The sequence below is a fragment of the Mastigoproctus giganteus genome, chromosome 1 (assembly GCF_048544385.1).
Source record: "Mastigoproctus giganteus isolate SK-2022 chromosome 1, ASM4854438v1, whole genome shotgun sequence".
In the NCBI taxonomy this organism is placed as follows: domain Eukaryota; kingdom Metazoa; phylum Arthropoda; class Arachnida; order Uropygi; family Thelyphonidae; genus Mastigoproctus; species Mastigoproctus giganteus.
This window is the reverse complement of record NC_143575.1, coordinates 45331601-45347659: the sequence shown is the minus strand read 5'-3', so window position 1 is coordinate 45347659 and position 16059 is coordinate 45331601. Positions and strand designations below refer to the sequence as shown.

The following is a 16059-nucleotide window of genomic DNA, read 5'->3' as shown; positions in this document are numbered from 1 at the left end:
AAGAAAGAAAAAAAAAACAGCCGTTGTGGTCTTTTCGCTCCCGCCAAATCATAGGCATGGGAAATGGTACAGGCTTTGTCTTTGTTCACCCACTCATGAAATCCATTAGAACAAAGAGTACATGTGGTGTCCACACCTTATTTTGGTCACTTAGAACAGTGGTTCTTAACCACTGTTCGTCGAGACCCCTGTAAGGGTTGCAGCAAATACTGATAAAAGTGAGTAAATTAAATATTTATTATAGAACTATTGAAATTATTATGAACTCAAACCTTTCATTCTATATTTGTTTAGTTTATTGCATAAATAAATGTCATCAAGCATAATTACACGAACACAATTTAAATGATTTGTATAATTAACTTAGATAAGCATGTTCATTATATATCTCTGTATACATTAAAAAAATGTTTTCCATCTGGTGATATTTATTCAACCTTGAGAATGCCACGTGATGGGGTAGCCAAAGGGAGAAGAGGGATGAGGGTCACGTGGTACAAGTAGGCGGGGCAATTACGTCACTACAAATGCAGAGGTAAATAATTACATAGGTCATTTCCACATCAGATATAGATCAGTGCATTTTGACAGGTGTCTGGAATCAGTAATGTCTGATTTGCTAATGTAGTAATTAGCACAACGCCGCGACCTAGATTAGCAATCACAGATTCCGAGAGAAAACAACGCAGTTAGGAGTCTGCATGGAAATAGAGAGAGGAAACATGCCCAAAGGGTTAGAACTAATCAGAGAATAAGTTAAACGACGACAGAGAAAGTGTAAAATCAATGTGACAGAAAGCAGGTAGCTAATATGGACGAAGAATAGGCTGAAACTCAGTGAACCATTAAATGGCTCAGACTTAGCAGAAGATCTTCTAAAGATCCTGATAACAAAGAGACCACTGAAGTATCATATTGTGATTTAGGTGATATGGTAGATGAATGTCAACATTGCAGCGGATTATCTTTTCATGGTGAACTCAGAAGAGCCGCACGTTCATGTTGTCATGGAGAGAAGGTACGTTTGTAGATGGCAGATACCTATCCAGACGCTTTAAAGACTGCTGTTTTACAACACGAACGAGGAGGTTGGCAAGCGAAGTGAGCAGGGGGCTGAGCCCCCAGTGTTCATTATTTCTATTTCTCATTTTATTTAAAACTGCTCAAAAACTGACACTAGACTCTAGCATTAGGTTTTTTTATCCTCTAGTGACTACAGTATAAAAAAACCTAACTTAAAAACATAAAAACATTTAAAACTACAATATAAAAGCTAACTTAATTTAATCAGTGCTGTCAGGGATCGCTGATAATTTCATCTTATGAAACAGGGCCGCTAATAAAAAAATAAAAAAAAAGTTTAAGAACCTGTGACTTAGAAGACAGGCAAAATACAACTGATAAATCGCATAGCAATTATGCAGTTGACTCAGATATTTGCGAGTCAACTGCACACTGGTGGTTGGTCAAGTTTATGCCTGTTCAGTTTCATCTACGTAACAATAGATGTGACATGCGAGGAACAGTATGCTGCTCTCAAGTTTTGTTCCAAGAGAACAGGCGCCTCCGTAGCCAGGTGGGAAGGAGCAGCAGTGCTTAGCACACGCTTCTTGATTAAACCGGTGTTTGAGCCTGTGACCACCAAATACGGAAAGGTCAGGGAATGACTACCGCATATCCCCAGAGCAACATGGCCTTAGTTGCTAATGCTCCTAAAAACCAAATAACAACAACATAACATCCAAGAGAACATAAAAACATAAAAACAGTATTAAAAAACCTAACTAACTAAAAAACATAGAAACATTTAAAACTACAATGTAAAACCTAACTTAATCAGTACTGAACAGGCATCAACTGAAACATATGAAATGTTAAAAAGAGGATCGTGGTAAACCTATGCTTCCATATAGCACAGGTCGCAGGTCGCTTAGAATGTTTAAAAGTGGAAATGATTCAATCCCAAAATTTGGTGGTCCTGGAGCTCCAACCACTGCTGTCACCACAGAAACCATAAACACTGCTTCTGTAGTTGTGCGAGATCATCATATCATGTAACATTAAGGAAATTGGCAAAGATGTTGAGAATATCAGTAGGAAGCATGTACAGTATTCTCCATGACTATTTGCATATGACATTCGTTTATGCATGCTGGATTCCAAGACTACTCACACCTGAGCAACAGAAAGTTTGTATGGAAGATTGTCAGGGGCTGCAATGGATGGTTACTGAAGATGGTGAGGTTCTGCACAAAGTGATAATAGTGATAAGACCGGCCATCTTCATTTCGACCCAGAGAGTAAGCAACAAAGCTGTTTGGAAGCCTTGCATCATCGCCCATACTGAAAAAAAAAAAAAAAAAAAAAAGACGTGGCTTCTGCAGCAAAGGTATTTATTTATTTTTTTTTTTTTTGACATTCAAGGAATGGTTTACCAGCATGTTTTGCCACATCATACAACTATTAAGGGACCTTACTACAGAACTGTACTGCGCACTTTGTGAGATTGCAGTTGTTGTAAATGGCCACAACTGCACGCAGGTGGGTGGATACTGCATCACAACAATGCGAACTTCACATTGCTCGTATTGTCATAGACTACTTAGCCAGCATTAATGTCAAATGTGTTCCTCATCTGTCCTACAGCCCTGACTTTGCACCTTTTTTTTTTTTTTTTTTTTTTTTTACAAAGTTGAAGGATTTGAGAGGAAAACATTTAGTCATCAGAAGAAGTAGTAAAGACATCAGAGGCAATTCTCAAACATGTCAAAAAATGGCAGAAACCTTGGAATAAAGACATTTCATCAAAGGACCTACTTTAAAAAGGACCATCAAAATATGGACGATTAATAAAGATATATTGTGAAAAAAAAAATTATGATCTTTCTTTATTGAACAGCACTCATAAGTATGAGTATTTAAACAATAATAATAATTATTGTTATGGTAGTTTGGCTAAATAGGTATGGGAGTGGTATAAACAGTGTCATCATTTTAATGTAATTGGTCTCACCACAAACTAGATGTACTAGAGAAAAACCAAAAAAAGATTTGGAATTGGTGTCCAAAGATCTAGCTAGTACACTTCCCCCCACCTTTCTTTTTTTGTGATGAAAAATACTTGACTTTTGTTATCAGTAGTGTCAAATGAATAATAAAATTTAAGTTCCCCATTTTGAACTATTTCTTAAAAAAAACAAAAAACTAAATGGTAAATAGAAGACAGGACCTGCTGTTTTTTTTTAATGCTTTCTAGAGGGTTAACAGATGCTGTGCTCACATCTGGTGAGTATCAGGGTCCTGAGCTGGATCTCTCTCTCTCTCTCTCTCTCTCTCTTAAGCCAGCATAAGCCTCAGGCTTCCTTGCACCATATGGCTAATACAAAGGGTACTAGGAAAGTTTTGCAATATGACGCAACAATGAATCACAGGAAGCTGCTTGTTGCTGCATGTTGAGACATGTTCATACGTGCATAGTAGCCCACGCGCCAAGTCGATGGGCTCAGTTATTCATTAGTAGTGAGAGAGTAAAGTGCTTGTGATGGCATCGTGGTCACGAAATGAGATAAGGACAGTTTTGCGGTATAATTTCGTGCGTGGTTTAACCATAGACCAGTGCTTAGAGCTGACTCTTGCACTAGATGATGATTGACCACATCGTACAACGATATTCAGGTGGTATAGAGAATTCCAAAGGGGAAATTTCACTCTGGAGGATTCTGAGAGGCTGGGAAGGCCACGAACGTCAGTTACGGAGAAAAACGTTACTGCTGTGAGGAAAATGCTTGACGAAAACAGGCGAGTGACCTACCAACAGATAGAGGATACTTTGGGCCTAAATGCACCAGCAATTCGTTCGATTCTGCAAGATCATTTGCACGTGAAGAAACTTTGTTCTCTCTGGGTGCCGCATCAACTGACTGAAGAGCAGATGACACGACGTGTGACTTGGTGCCGGGAGATGTTAAAAAAGTTTGATAAGGGACAATCTCGGTATGTGAACAACATTGTGACAGGTGACGAGACTTGGCTGTACTATTACGATCTGCCGACCAAGGCTCAAAACAAAGTTTGGGTCTTTGATGATGACGACACACCCGTAATTGTCAGAAAATCCCGATCTGTAAAGAAGAAAATGATAGCTGTATTTTTCAAATCGAGTGGAATTGTGGAACGTGTCGTTTTGGACACGCAGAAGACAGTCACAGCTAAGTGGTATACTGAACAATGCCTGACTAAAGTCATTGGATCTATGAAGAACCTGCGGCCAAAGTCAAGAATGGACACCTGGTACCTCCATCACGAAAATGCTCCAGCTCACCGCGCCAAAGCCTGCATCGAATATTTGACCACGACAGGACTGAAACTTCTCGAGCACCCTCCCTACAGTCCAGACCTTGCTCCCTGCGACTTTGCACTGTTCCCGCATGTGAAAATGAAGCTAAAAGGGAGGCGGTTTTCCAGTGATGAGGACCTTCTACGGGCTTGGGACAACGAGTGTGCTTTACTCCCTAGTGAAACTTGGCAGAACTGGTTTAAAGATTGGTATTGAATGTAGAGGAAATTACTTTGAAAAAATTAAATAAACAAAGCTGTATTGCAAAACTTTCCTAGTACCCTTTCTAATAAGCTTGCCTTCTTGCATCATATGCCGCTGCTAATGCTACAAAGCAAAATAGATTCTCATAATAGTATAAAAGTATTTTTTCACTTTAAATTATCAATAATCCATTTATAAAGTAACAAATGGATAATGTGCGAAAGGGGGATTGCATGGGATGAATACTCAATTTATTAAATATTAGACACTTCACTATGTATTATTTATGCAATTTTAAATCTATTACCTAAACAGAAATTAGACAAACTCAAACCTATTTCCTACCAAAAAGGCAAGTCTAACATACTAAATAATTTTGCATTCTGGTTGACATTTCGGAACCAACTTTGGGAATATGTTATCAAGACAAAGTTAAGCAAGTTCGTTGTTTAAGAAAATTTCAAAGCCTTATTATCTGTTCAACATTTCCTGATCTAAAGCTTTTGGTTACTCTTACTTTGCTTGATAAGAGTATCCAAAGGATACTCTTACCTGCCAAATATGAAGCTTCCACAGCTGTATTTAGTACTCAAGATGGAGCCTAACCACTTCTTTATGCAATGAAAAAGAATTACTGTAATTACTTGAAAAGAAAAAAAAAAAAAAAATTCCTAGAGTTGCTGCTAGTACCTTGCATTTATCAATGTTAGACCTCAATCACTACTTTTCAGCCATTCTACCTAATTTATTCAGGTGTTCTTGGAAAAAAACTGGCATATATTGTTTATTGTCATTAACTACTCTGCATCATAACCAAGTTTTTCCATTAACGAAAACAGCATATGGTAATATTAGTAAGTAAAAAAATCCTTTTCCACTTCTTCCTCTTGTATGACACCACTGCACCAATAGCTGTGTTTTAACTATTGTTATTAAAAAAAAAAAAAAAAAGAGGCTTGTGGATAAAACCTAATTCTTGTCTGGGTGTTTAATACATAGTTACATACAATATGGCCAATAGCACCAACAGTAACTTGGGCCATATTGTATGTAACTATTTGTATAAGTGACAGCTAGTCTATGAAAGTGAACTAGGAGATACTGTATACACACTAATATCTGACAGCTAGTCTATGAAAAAGTGGACTGAGACACCACATATATACACTAACACCCACTTCTATGTTTCTGAACCTCTTAGGCAATTCACTGGCAACTCTGGGCAGAACTTTTCCAGAAAATAAAACCAAATCTTCAGAGATCCTTTGTCAAAATAAGCAAACAAACAGTCTCTTCTAGCTAATGTCTGTAAACAATGAAATTACCTATGTTTGTTTCTAAATGGTATGTCAACCTGTAAATGATACTTCTACTTTCTGAGCTTCATTTATACCTCTGCATTACTATACAATATTTTAATAACTAACAACCTGCACATAATGTGCTAATTTGATAGTGCCACAATACTTTTGGGAAAAGTGTATTTGCTTCAGAGTAGATGGATGCAAAGACAGCACTATATGAGATCCCAAAACAGAACACAACAGATAAGAGGAATATTAGCTTTTATTATATTCTATAAATCAGGTGTTTTAAGAGAATTTTTCAGCTGAATTACTATAATTTTGAGACATCCTAAATAAAATGAGCAGAGAAAAATATGAAGAAACACTGATTATATATTCAAGGTTAGAAAAAGTCCATAAATTCGGAATAAGCAAGAAATTGATAAACTCTGCTGCATATATGCTCACTTCTAAACTCTGTTATAAAAATATTTGACAATAAAATAATAGGCTGAAGAAATACAGTCGATATGATATCACGTACACAAACGATGAACAACCTAATTCACACTTTTCCATTTTATTTCCATCCCAATAAGTTTCAAGCTATCTTAAAATGTGCCTTACCTGTCATCCAAATTTTATTAAATGCCGTACTTTTCCAGGTATGTATTTTGTTTCTCTACAACTGAAACTAATGTTGGCTATTAACCCACAAAAGCATACACAAAAAGGCAGATCAGGTTGCATAGCATTGGTGCTTCCTCATGCTTTAAACTTTTGCCCAAATCAAACTTATTTCTATACTCTCTAAAGAGTAATAATAATAATAAAAGTAAAAATATATAAATAACCAATATGAAGAGAGAAATTGATACAATTAGACCCAAACAATCCCAATCTGAACTACACTGCTCAACAAAATTAACAGAACAAAATATTTTTCATGAATATTTTATTGCAAACAGTGTTGCCAAAAGTGAATATTTGATATAATAGGGATCTTAGCATGCAAATTCCAAGTATCCAATAGAAATCAATCTACCACCTTCCACAGCTGCACATTATGCAAATTATTCATGCCTATAAAAACACAAGTTGTAACCACATCACATTATTCCCATTTTTTGCTTGCTCAGTGGGATGCCACATCTCGAGTACTCAAGATGGCAAGTCATCATTGTTTAGATGATTCTTGGAGATGGCAAGCTGTTGGACTAAATCTAGGCAATTGCAGGTGGCACATTGGCATAATATCTACACAGACTAATGTTATTAGTGGAGTTCCCCAGGGTTCGGTGCTGGGCCCATTGCTGTTTTGTGTTATACCCATTGCTTGATATACCTTCATCAATGATATTGATGAAGGTATATCAAGCTTAATGTCCAAGTTTACAGATGATACAAAGGTTGGCAGGGTTGTTAATGACAGTATGCTGCTGCAACAGGATCTAGAAAAGTTGAGCAGATGGGCTGAGAGGTGGCAACTGAAGTTTAGCATTGACAAATGCAAAGTACTGCATACGGGTAGTAGTAACCCAAGAGAAAAGTACCAACTGTGTGGTACTACACTCAGGGAGGAGAAGAATGAAAAAAAACCTGCGGGTAATTGTGCAGTCAGATATGAAGTTCACTGAGAAGTGCAGACGGGCTGCAAGAGCAGGTCATGAAGTTTTGTCAATGATATATAGGAATTTTTCTAGCAGTCAGGCCAAATGGTCAGGCCACACCTTGATTACTACTTACAGGTCTGGAGGCCTCGTTTTAGGAAGGACGTAGAGTTGCTAGAACGAGTACAGAGAAGGGCAAAAAGATTGGTGAGAGTAACAAAGGGGTGCACTTATGAAGAAAGGCTTAAGTTCTGAAAGTTGCAGCACCTGCGAGGTGATCTGATCGAGGTGTATAAGGCCTTGAATGGTTTGGGCAGGCTCAATGCTGACGGGATCCTTCCACTTGCTCAGATTAACAACCTGAGGGGACATAGATTCAAATTGAAAAAGACAGTGATAAAATAGATGCGTGGAAGTTTGCCTTTAGCCAGTGGGTAATTGATTGCTGGAACAGACTTCCATCTGTTGTGGAAGTTGATAGCTTAAATAAATTTAAGGCGGAACTAGACAAACATTTGTAGTGACTGGATGGGTGAAATGGGAAGTTTTTTTTTTTTTTGGCTGTATAAGCTTGCGTTCTTGCATCATATGCCGCAACTAATGCGTCTCGCAGTGTTGCCTTGGCACTACAGAAGCAGTTTCAGAAGACAGGACCCATTACAAGAATAGCTGGCTAAGGTCACCCGAGGGCTACGTCAGCTAGAACAGACTGCTATTTGGCTCTAACAGCAAAACAGAAACCTACAGTGTCCTGTCATAAACTGTCTCTTGAGGCTGCTGCAGCTACAGTGAAAACATTTCCAATTCGACTATGTTAAAAAGGCTCAATTCAAGTGGACTATGTAAAGAAGCCAGTGGTAAGTAACCCATTAAATCCACACCTCCACAGAGCTCGTCAAAACTGGTACCATGAACATGTGACTTGGGACCCTGACAAATAGGATACAGTTCTGTTCTCCGATGAGTCCTGTTTTAGCCTAGATTCCAGACATGATTTTAACTGGGGACAATGAGGAATGCTGTACCATCCCTCCAACATCAGAGAAAAGGACACTTATGGTGGAGACTGTGTTATCGTGTGGGACAGAATAATGATCAGTGGCTGCACCCTCATGATGCTGATGGGGCACCATGTGCACAAGGGTACCGAGAACACATCGTTGAACCCTATGTGAGACTTGTTAAGAGTGTAGTTGGCCCAGTACATTTCAAAAATTTCAATATAGAAACCCAAAACATCACCAATTTGATTACATTTTTGGAATTGCTTAGATTTAATTGTATGAATTTGTCCTTTCATACCAATAAATTTTTTTGATTAAATATTTCATGTGGTAAGATATTAAGTTTTCTTACTTAATAATAGAACATACCGAGTTGTATTCAACAACAATTAAAATTAAACAATACAGGCATATTTGCAAAAACAAGTACAAGAAAATTTACACTAATGCTGCAATTTAAAGTAGTTTTTATAGCAAAGCTTTATACTTCGACATTTTTCACTAATTGTACCTGAAAAAATATCCTACAAAATTAAAACTTTATAGTTTAATTCTACAGGAAATTTTAGCATTATTGCTAAAATGAAGGAAGTTTAACAGTGTTAAACCAATAGTGCATTAATAATGCTTATTAAAGAGTACTTATGCTGCACTCATAACTGACTTTTAATATATTAGTAGTAGAGTAATTCAGTTCACAAGGTCAATGCATTTTTGGATTAATGAAAATCAAGAAAGAAAGAAGTATTTATATGTTCGTAATATGAACTTTGTTCAGTTTATAGTTTATTTTACAAAATGGTTAAAGAAAATTTATATACTTTTTTTCCCCTGTACATATTTATTGCCTCGCACATTTTAAATCTTTACCTCCACTCATTGTGCGGCATGTCAAAGGAAGTTCTTTGGAATATCGCTCTAATAATAATCTTTGGGCATCTTCATTTTGTTCCTTTTCCAATTTTTCAGCTTCTGCTGGTGGCAGTTTAAACTAAAAAAAAAATAATAATAATAATGTAGAAAAGTTCTGATCGACAGAGTAACATAGAAAGGATAAAAGAAAGAGGACATAAGCAATAATTTAAAGTCAGTTTAACATGACTTCCTAGTGCGTGTTCAGGAAGATATCACCAAAGTCTGGAAATACACTTTATTATACTGATGGTAAAAAACAATATTCTGATGTGGAAACAGATTATTCAAAATTAAAGTATGAACATTAAAAATAAAATAATGTACATACCATTTTTTTTTTTTTTTTTTTTTTTTTTTTCAGGAGAAAAATTTATTAAAAGGAATGTTCAAAACAGTGGATAAAATTTATTAGTTTTACCTTAAAAAAAGTCTTTTTGCCCATTCCTTCTAATAATTTTTCCAAATCTTTAGCCCTTTCTTGCCAAATATGTGGGGGGATTTAATCCCATTCTATAAAACAATATAACCTTGATTAAATAATTAAAAAATACAGTATTGTGATCTTCCATATGGCAAAGCATACTTTAGCTTTGCTTATCTGTCCATGTAATAATTATTCAGTACAAATATATTTTAATATTTGCTCTTTAAGCCATTCCTAATCAGATTAAAAACAACTGAAAAAAAAAAAATCCAATAACTATTTTATGAAATATTGACACATTAGTTATCATCACTTAAAACTGAATTATCAGTTGTTTCATTTAAAGTTGGCAGTAGCTGCTGAAAAATTTGCTAGAGGGCAAAAATGTGAAACAAAACTCAAATTTCATTATGCTTGCTGATGCCCTGAAAGTTCCAATACAGTGTAGTTCAAAAATCAACAAAAGGGTCCTAAACTTGGAAAATCTCAGCATTCCAATCAACAAATAAAACACTGCATCAACTTTCTGAAATTGATAATTAGAGAAGACTTCAATTTTCCACACTGGCATTTCCACAAGAAAAGCAACCATGAAGAGAATGTGTATGTGGGCCCCTTCAAGTCATGGTTTAATTGGACCCTTCTTCACCAAAACTTTAATTCACAGCATTATCAATATATGCTTCAGAATGAATTTCTACAACAGTAGTTCATGAAAGACTATGCAGGATAAGTTTCATTTTGGAATGTACAATGTTCTTTGTTTTAAATTAAGTAGAATTCTTAATGGAAAAGGAAGAATGTAGAATGTGTACATTTTTTTTTTCCCCATTTTTTTATTAACAAGCAGCCCCTAGCCAGAAACTGGCAAATCTGATATACATACATATTAAATTATATACAGATAATATATAGATTCAAAGTGAAAGCAACATGTAACAAGTCTAGACAATAAATCATATCACATATTAGAATTAGTCAGAAATATAATTTGTGGCACAAGGAACCACAAGACAAGCACACAGCACAATGAGGCATATGACATGAAAAACAACAAAAGTAACACAAGGAGCCACTGATCTTAAGTCAACACGAGATGAAGACATAACAGTATGGTCACAAGTAACCACATAACTTGTCCAATAAGATTATCCTGTTTACAAAGGAACACCTTATTATAGGAAGGTGGAGGGGAGGGGGGGGGGTTGTTTCTCAAAAATGTTGCCTCAATATAGAAAGGCTGCACCCAAATTCAAAATAATTTCAGAAGAATATATAATACTATTGCATCAGCAAAAATTCACACATCACATTCACATATAAGCATGTTCACAAATGAAGAATTTCTTTAGGGATGGGGAATGCCAAAAGTGCAGCAAATTCTAAAAGGGAAATAAATGATTTTATGATAACTGAAAGAAAAACTGGGTGATCATCAGTCATCAACACACTTAGATGAAGATCAAAGTGTATTGATGGGTGATTTATTTGCAGATTCAAATAATATACAATGGTAAAAGGAAGAACTTTTACTTTCGTAAAAGTGAATGGTGTGACAATAAACACAGTTTTTAAATTCTGTTCAGTGGGACCAACTGATATTGTTACCAACACCAAATTCTAAATGAAGCATTTAGGAAAATAATCATAGAAACTACTACACTTTTCATATCAATTTGGACCATACCAAATGGTCCTTGAGGTTGTCACAGGCATTCTCTCAGATATGCCAGACAAGCTATACTTGCTATGTGGGAGTCTAAACGCTGATGGAACTGATATTCAGGTGACACTCAAGTCAAGTGGACCCAATTTCGGCCAAGTCTGGATCGTCTGTGACAGCCAAATCCTCTGCTTGCACCTTCACGATGATGGAACTGTTAGTAATCCTGGGTATAACCTCCATGCACAAGTACAATGGGGGGGTGACCACCCAGATGTGAACCAACGTAAGCAGGGGTCAAGGTGTGGTGCCCACACCACATGGAGGAACGCCGCCCCTCTATGTTACCAGCCAGTACTAGGTGGTAGACTCTCATCAACCGGTGCGATACCACCACTTTGCTTATTGGAGGCTTGAAGTGGTGGAACCCATGTTTAGTCTCTAGACCTAAGTTCCGGTCAACTCTTCCCTATCTCTTCCATCATGCAGTATGATTGATGACTTTTGAGGTTATGATGAACATCGTGGCGAGATCCAATATTCCTTACATTTTGAGGGTATAGCTCTAAAACGGTGTTCACAGGCCGGCTGCTAGTTAGTACACCGGACCTATTAGTAACTCTCTAGGAGGCTTCCGGATCAGATAGTGTATAATCTTGCTACCTCTACTCTGCCAGATAGTGACTGGAGGGAGTCCGATTAGTGTGTATGCGGTAAGCATTGTCAAGGCCATGTTATGTCAAGGATCTGGGTATATTCTTACCATATGTATGCCATATCCAAAAATTTCATTACTTCATACAGCATGTCCCACCCACTTTTTCAGGCGCCTCCGTAGCCAGGTGGGAAGGAGCAGCAGTGCGTAGCATACGCTTCTTGATTAGACCGGGGTTTGAGCCCATCACCACCAAATACGGAGGATGCGGAAAGGTCAGGGAATGACAACCGCATATCCAGGAGCAATATGGCCTTAGTTGCTAATGCTTCTAAAAAAAAAACCTAACAACAATAACAACCCACATTTTCTTACTATTGATTACACCATGAATTGTCAAACTAATAGAGCAAGCTTATCTGCAAAAAGATTTAAACCTCCCAAGCACTTCCTAATTCATTTCACAAATATACGTGGTCTCAATTCTAATCTCAACGATGTCCATTTCCACTTGCAGTCCGCCAAACCCCGTGTACTTTTTCTGAATCTCAGTTATCGATTGATTCAACTACTGCTCATAGATCAGATGCCCAAATTATTCGCTGTATGATTCCTTTTGCCTCAAAGGTGGTACTTGTGCATATGTCCATTCTGATATTCCCTGTCAGAAACTTGGCAATTTGGAATCCCCTCTGGCTTAAAATCTCTCTACCTCATTGTGTCAAATTCATCTGTTGTCTCTACCAGTCTCCCAATTCCACTAATCACTTGGAGCTCTTTGACTTCCTCTCTTTGCAACTTGACTTTCTCCAGTCCAACTTTCCTAACAGTGAGGTGATGGTGATTTTAATGTTCACAACTCCAGCTGGCTTCTGTCTTATAGTTACACCAACCCAGCTTGTCGAGATGCTGAGGCTTTTGCAATTACTAATGACCTTGCACAGATTGTTCATTTACCTACAAGAATACTGGACAATCCTAATCACACAGCCAATACGCTTGATCTTTTTCTCACAAACAACCCTTCTAAGTACATGGTCGAAGTTAGAGGTCCTTTAGGCACTTCAGATGAGAACTTGGCGATTGTCTCTTCTCCAATGGAACCTTTATCTCATGGCTATTCCCAACCTCGTGTTGTTTAGCATTACAAGAATGCAAAATGGGATGACCTGCGAGACTTCTTTTCTTCTTTTCCTTGGTAGGATTACTGTTTCAAAACTTCTGATGTCAATATTTGCTCGTGTCAGTGAAATTATTCTTGCAGGAATGGAATCCTTTATCCCACACTCCACTTTAAAATCTCGTCCTTTATCTAAACCTTGGTTTTCCAATAAATGTGCTAAGGCTGTTCAAGAGAAGAAAGTTGAATATTGTAATTGGCTTGTTTCTAATTCTCCAGTTTCGTTTTCTGCCTACACCAAAGCTCGCAATAATTGTAAAGTAGTTATTAATCAGTCCAAACTAGAGTTTGAACAGGCTAAGAGTAGAAAACTTGCTTCTTGCCCTAATGGTAGCCGAGCATTCTGGTCTCTTGTCAAAGCTATTGGCCACAACTTTTGCCCATCTCTGCTCCCACCTCTGTCCAAACCAGATGGTTCTGTTGTCACTTCAGCCAAGGATAAAGCTGACCTGCTAGCATCCCATTTTCCTTCCAACTGATGTATTAATGATCTTGGTAAAACACCTCCCACCATTCCCAATATGCTCCATTCAATGCCTCCTGTGCTCTTCCATCAAAAGGATGTCAGGATTTTGACGAATCTTGATGCTACGAAAACTCCAGGCCCCGATGGTATTTCTCCACTTGTTGTCAAAACCTGTACTCCTGAACTTACTCCTATTCTTTGCCCGATTTTTTCACTTTCTTATTCCAAAGGTATTTTTCCTTCTGTTTGGAAATTTGTTCCTAAATTACACAGACGAAATTGCCAGTTCCTAAAAAGGGTGACAAATCCCTCCCATCCAATTATCATCCCATTGCAATTACTTCTACTCTTTCTGAAGTAATGGAGAAATCAATTAACCTCCAACTCTTAAACTACCTAGAAACCTTCCGTCTGATCAACAATCGCCAGTATGGATTCCATCAGTGTCGATATTCTGGCTTATGTTACCTATTTATGGACTAATTCAATGGAAAGGTTCAGTGAAACACAAGTAGTTGCTCTTGACATCTCAAAGGCTTTCGATCGTGTTTGGCATAAAGGTCTTCTAAACAAGCTTCCATCTTATGGTTTGACAACTGTTTTGAGTAATTGATTATCCAGTTTTCTCTCTGATCGCTCACTGAGGGTGATGGTAGATGGCTCTCTGTCTTCTAACTTCTCCACTAATGCCGGTGTCCCCCAAGATTCAGTTCTTTCCCCCACTCTTTTCCTCTTGTATATTAATGACCTTCTTCCATTGACTGGAAATCCTATCCATAGTTTTGCCGATGATAGCATATTGCATTCCACTTTCCATTTTGAGAAAGTTGTCCTGCTCAATCAGCTTAAATTTCTCAAAAATCTGCTACCAATTCCTTAAATGCCTATATCCAGGTAATTCTCCAGTGGGGCAACGACAACTTAGTTGATTTCAACCCTTCTAAAACTCAGTCTTGTCTTATATTTCACAAAAAGGATTCTTCTGCTCCTATGCTTATCTTTAGTGACACTCCGATTTCTAGGCAAAATGATATATCTCTTTTGGGGATTACCCTGACTTCTAATCTCTCTTGGCACAAGCACATTACAAATACTGCTTCCTCTGCATCTAAAAAACTTGATTTTCTTTCGCTCTCAGCGTTACTTTTCTTTCAAACAGCTGCTCACTCTGTATAAATCGCAAATCCGCCCTGCCATGGAATATTGTTCCCACATCTGGGGTGGTGCCCCCAAAACCTCTCTAAGGCTTCTTGATCCCATTCAGAAGAGGGGCAGTTAGGTTAATTAATGATTCATCTCTAACAGAGTCTCTCCACTCGCTCTCTCATAGATGTACTGTTTCTGCTGCATGCCTCTTCTACAGGTACTTCCACGGGCACTGTTCTTCTGAACTGGTTTCTATAATTCCCACTCTCTCTTTCAAAACAGTCTGAACACATGCTGCCACCAGCCAACATCCATTTACTGTCTAACTTCAAACTCACAAAACCAACTTTTCATCTTCCTTGTTTATTCATTCAACTGCCGTTTTCTGGAACAACCTTCCTTCATACGTATTTCCTGAAAATTACAGTCTACAGAAGTTCAAGTCCAATGTCAACAAATATCTTCTTTCGTCTTCTCAACCTCCAACCCAAGCATGGTACTAAGTACTATAGTTTCTAATACCTCTTGTGTTTGGGGTTTACATAAAAAAAAAAAAAAAAAAATTGAGAAATACTATTCACGGCTTAGATCTAAATGGATGTCAGATGAACTATTGATACATATGGCAAAGAAAAGTGCATGGGATGCATATATCTGTATCAGGTAATACAGAAACCTATGGTACACAAATTAGTCTGTAATCATTTCATAAAGGAGATTAGGCAAGCTAAAGCATATTATGAGAAGTCTATGAAAAAAAAAAGGCAACGAAAAGCAGAAAAGACTTCTATGCTTATAATAATAGTAGAAGGAAGGGACTGAATCACATTGGAGCACTTGATGTCAATGGGTTAACTGTTGATGACCCTGCTCAGGTGGCTGACAAATTAGTAGTAGTAATGGCACATGATGCAAGCAAGCAAACTCATATAGCATCAGCCAAACAAAAAAAAAAAAAAAAAACAGTTCACCCATCTATACTATCCAAGAATGTCTAGTTCTCCCTTGAATTTATTCAACCCATCCATATCCACAACAACAGATAGAAGACTGTTCAGTCAACCACACTCTGGCTGAAAGCAAACTTCCACACATCTATCCTGCAACCATTCTTCCTCACTTTAGCAGGATGTAGATTAGCTGGAATGGGTGCAAAGAAGAGCAACCAGA

The 16059-nt window shown here is 37.5% G+C and overlaps 1 protein-coding gene across 5 annotated transcripts in view; it reads right to left on the bottom strand.

The window, feature by feature from the left end:
* LOC150090757 (palmitoyltransferase ZDHHC20-B) overlaps window positions 1–16059 on the bottom strand; it is a 306713-nt gene that overhangs the window by 245893 nt on the left and 44761 nt on the right. For all 5 annotated transcript variants that reach the window (XR_016547302.1, XM_090379929.1, XM_090379911.1 and 2 more), the window contains one exon: window positions 9311–9431. Coding sequence is in view for 4 of the 5 variants with exons in the window: in XM_090379929.1 (XP_090236055.1) it covers window positions 9311–9431 (121 nt within the window). In the remaining variant the exon portion in view is untranslated. The remainder of the gene's footprint in view (window positions 1–9310; window positions 9432–16059) is intronic.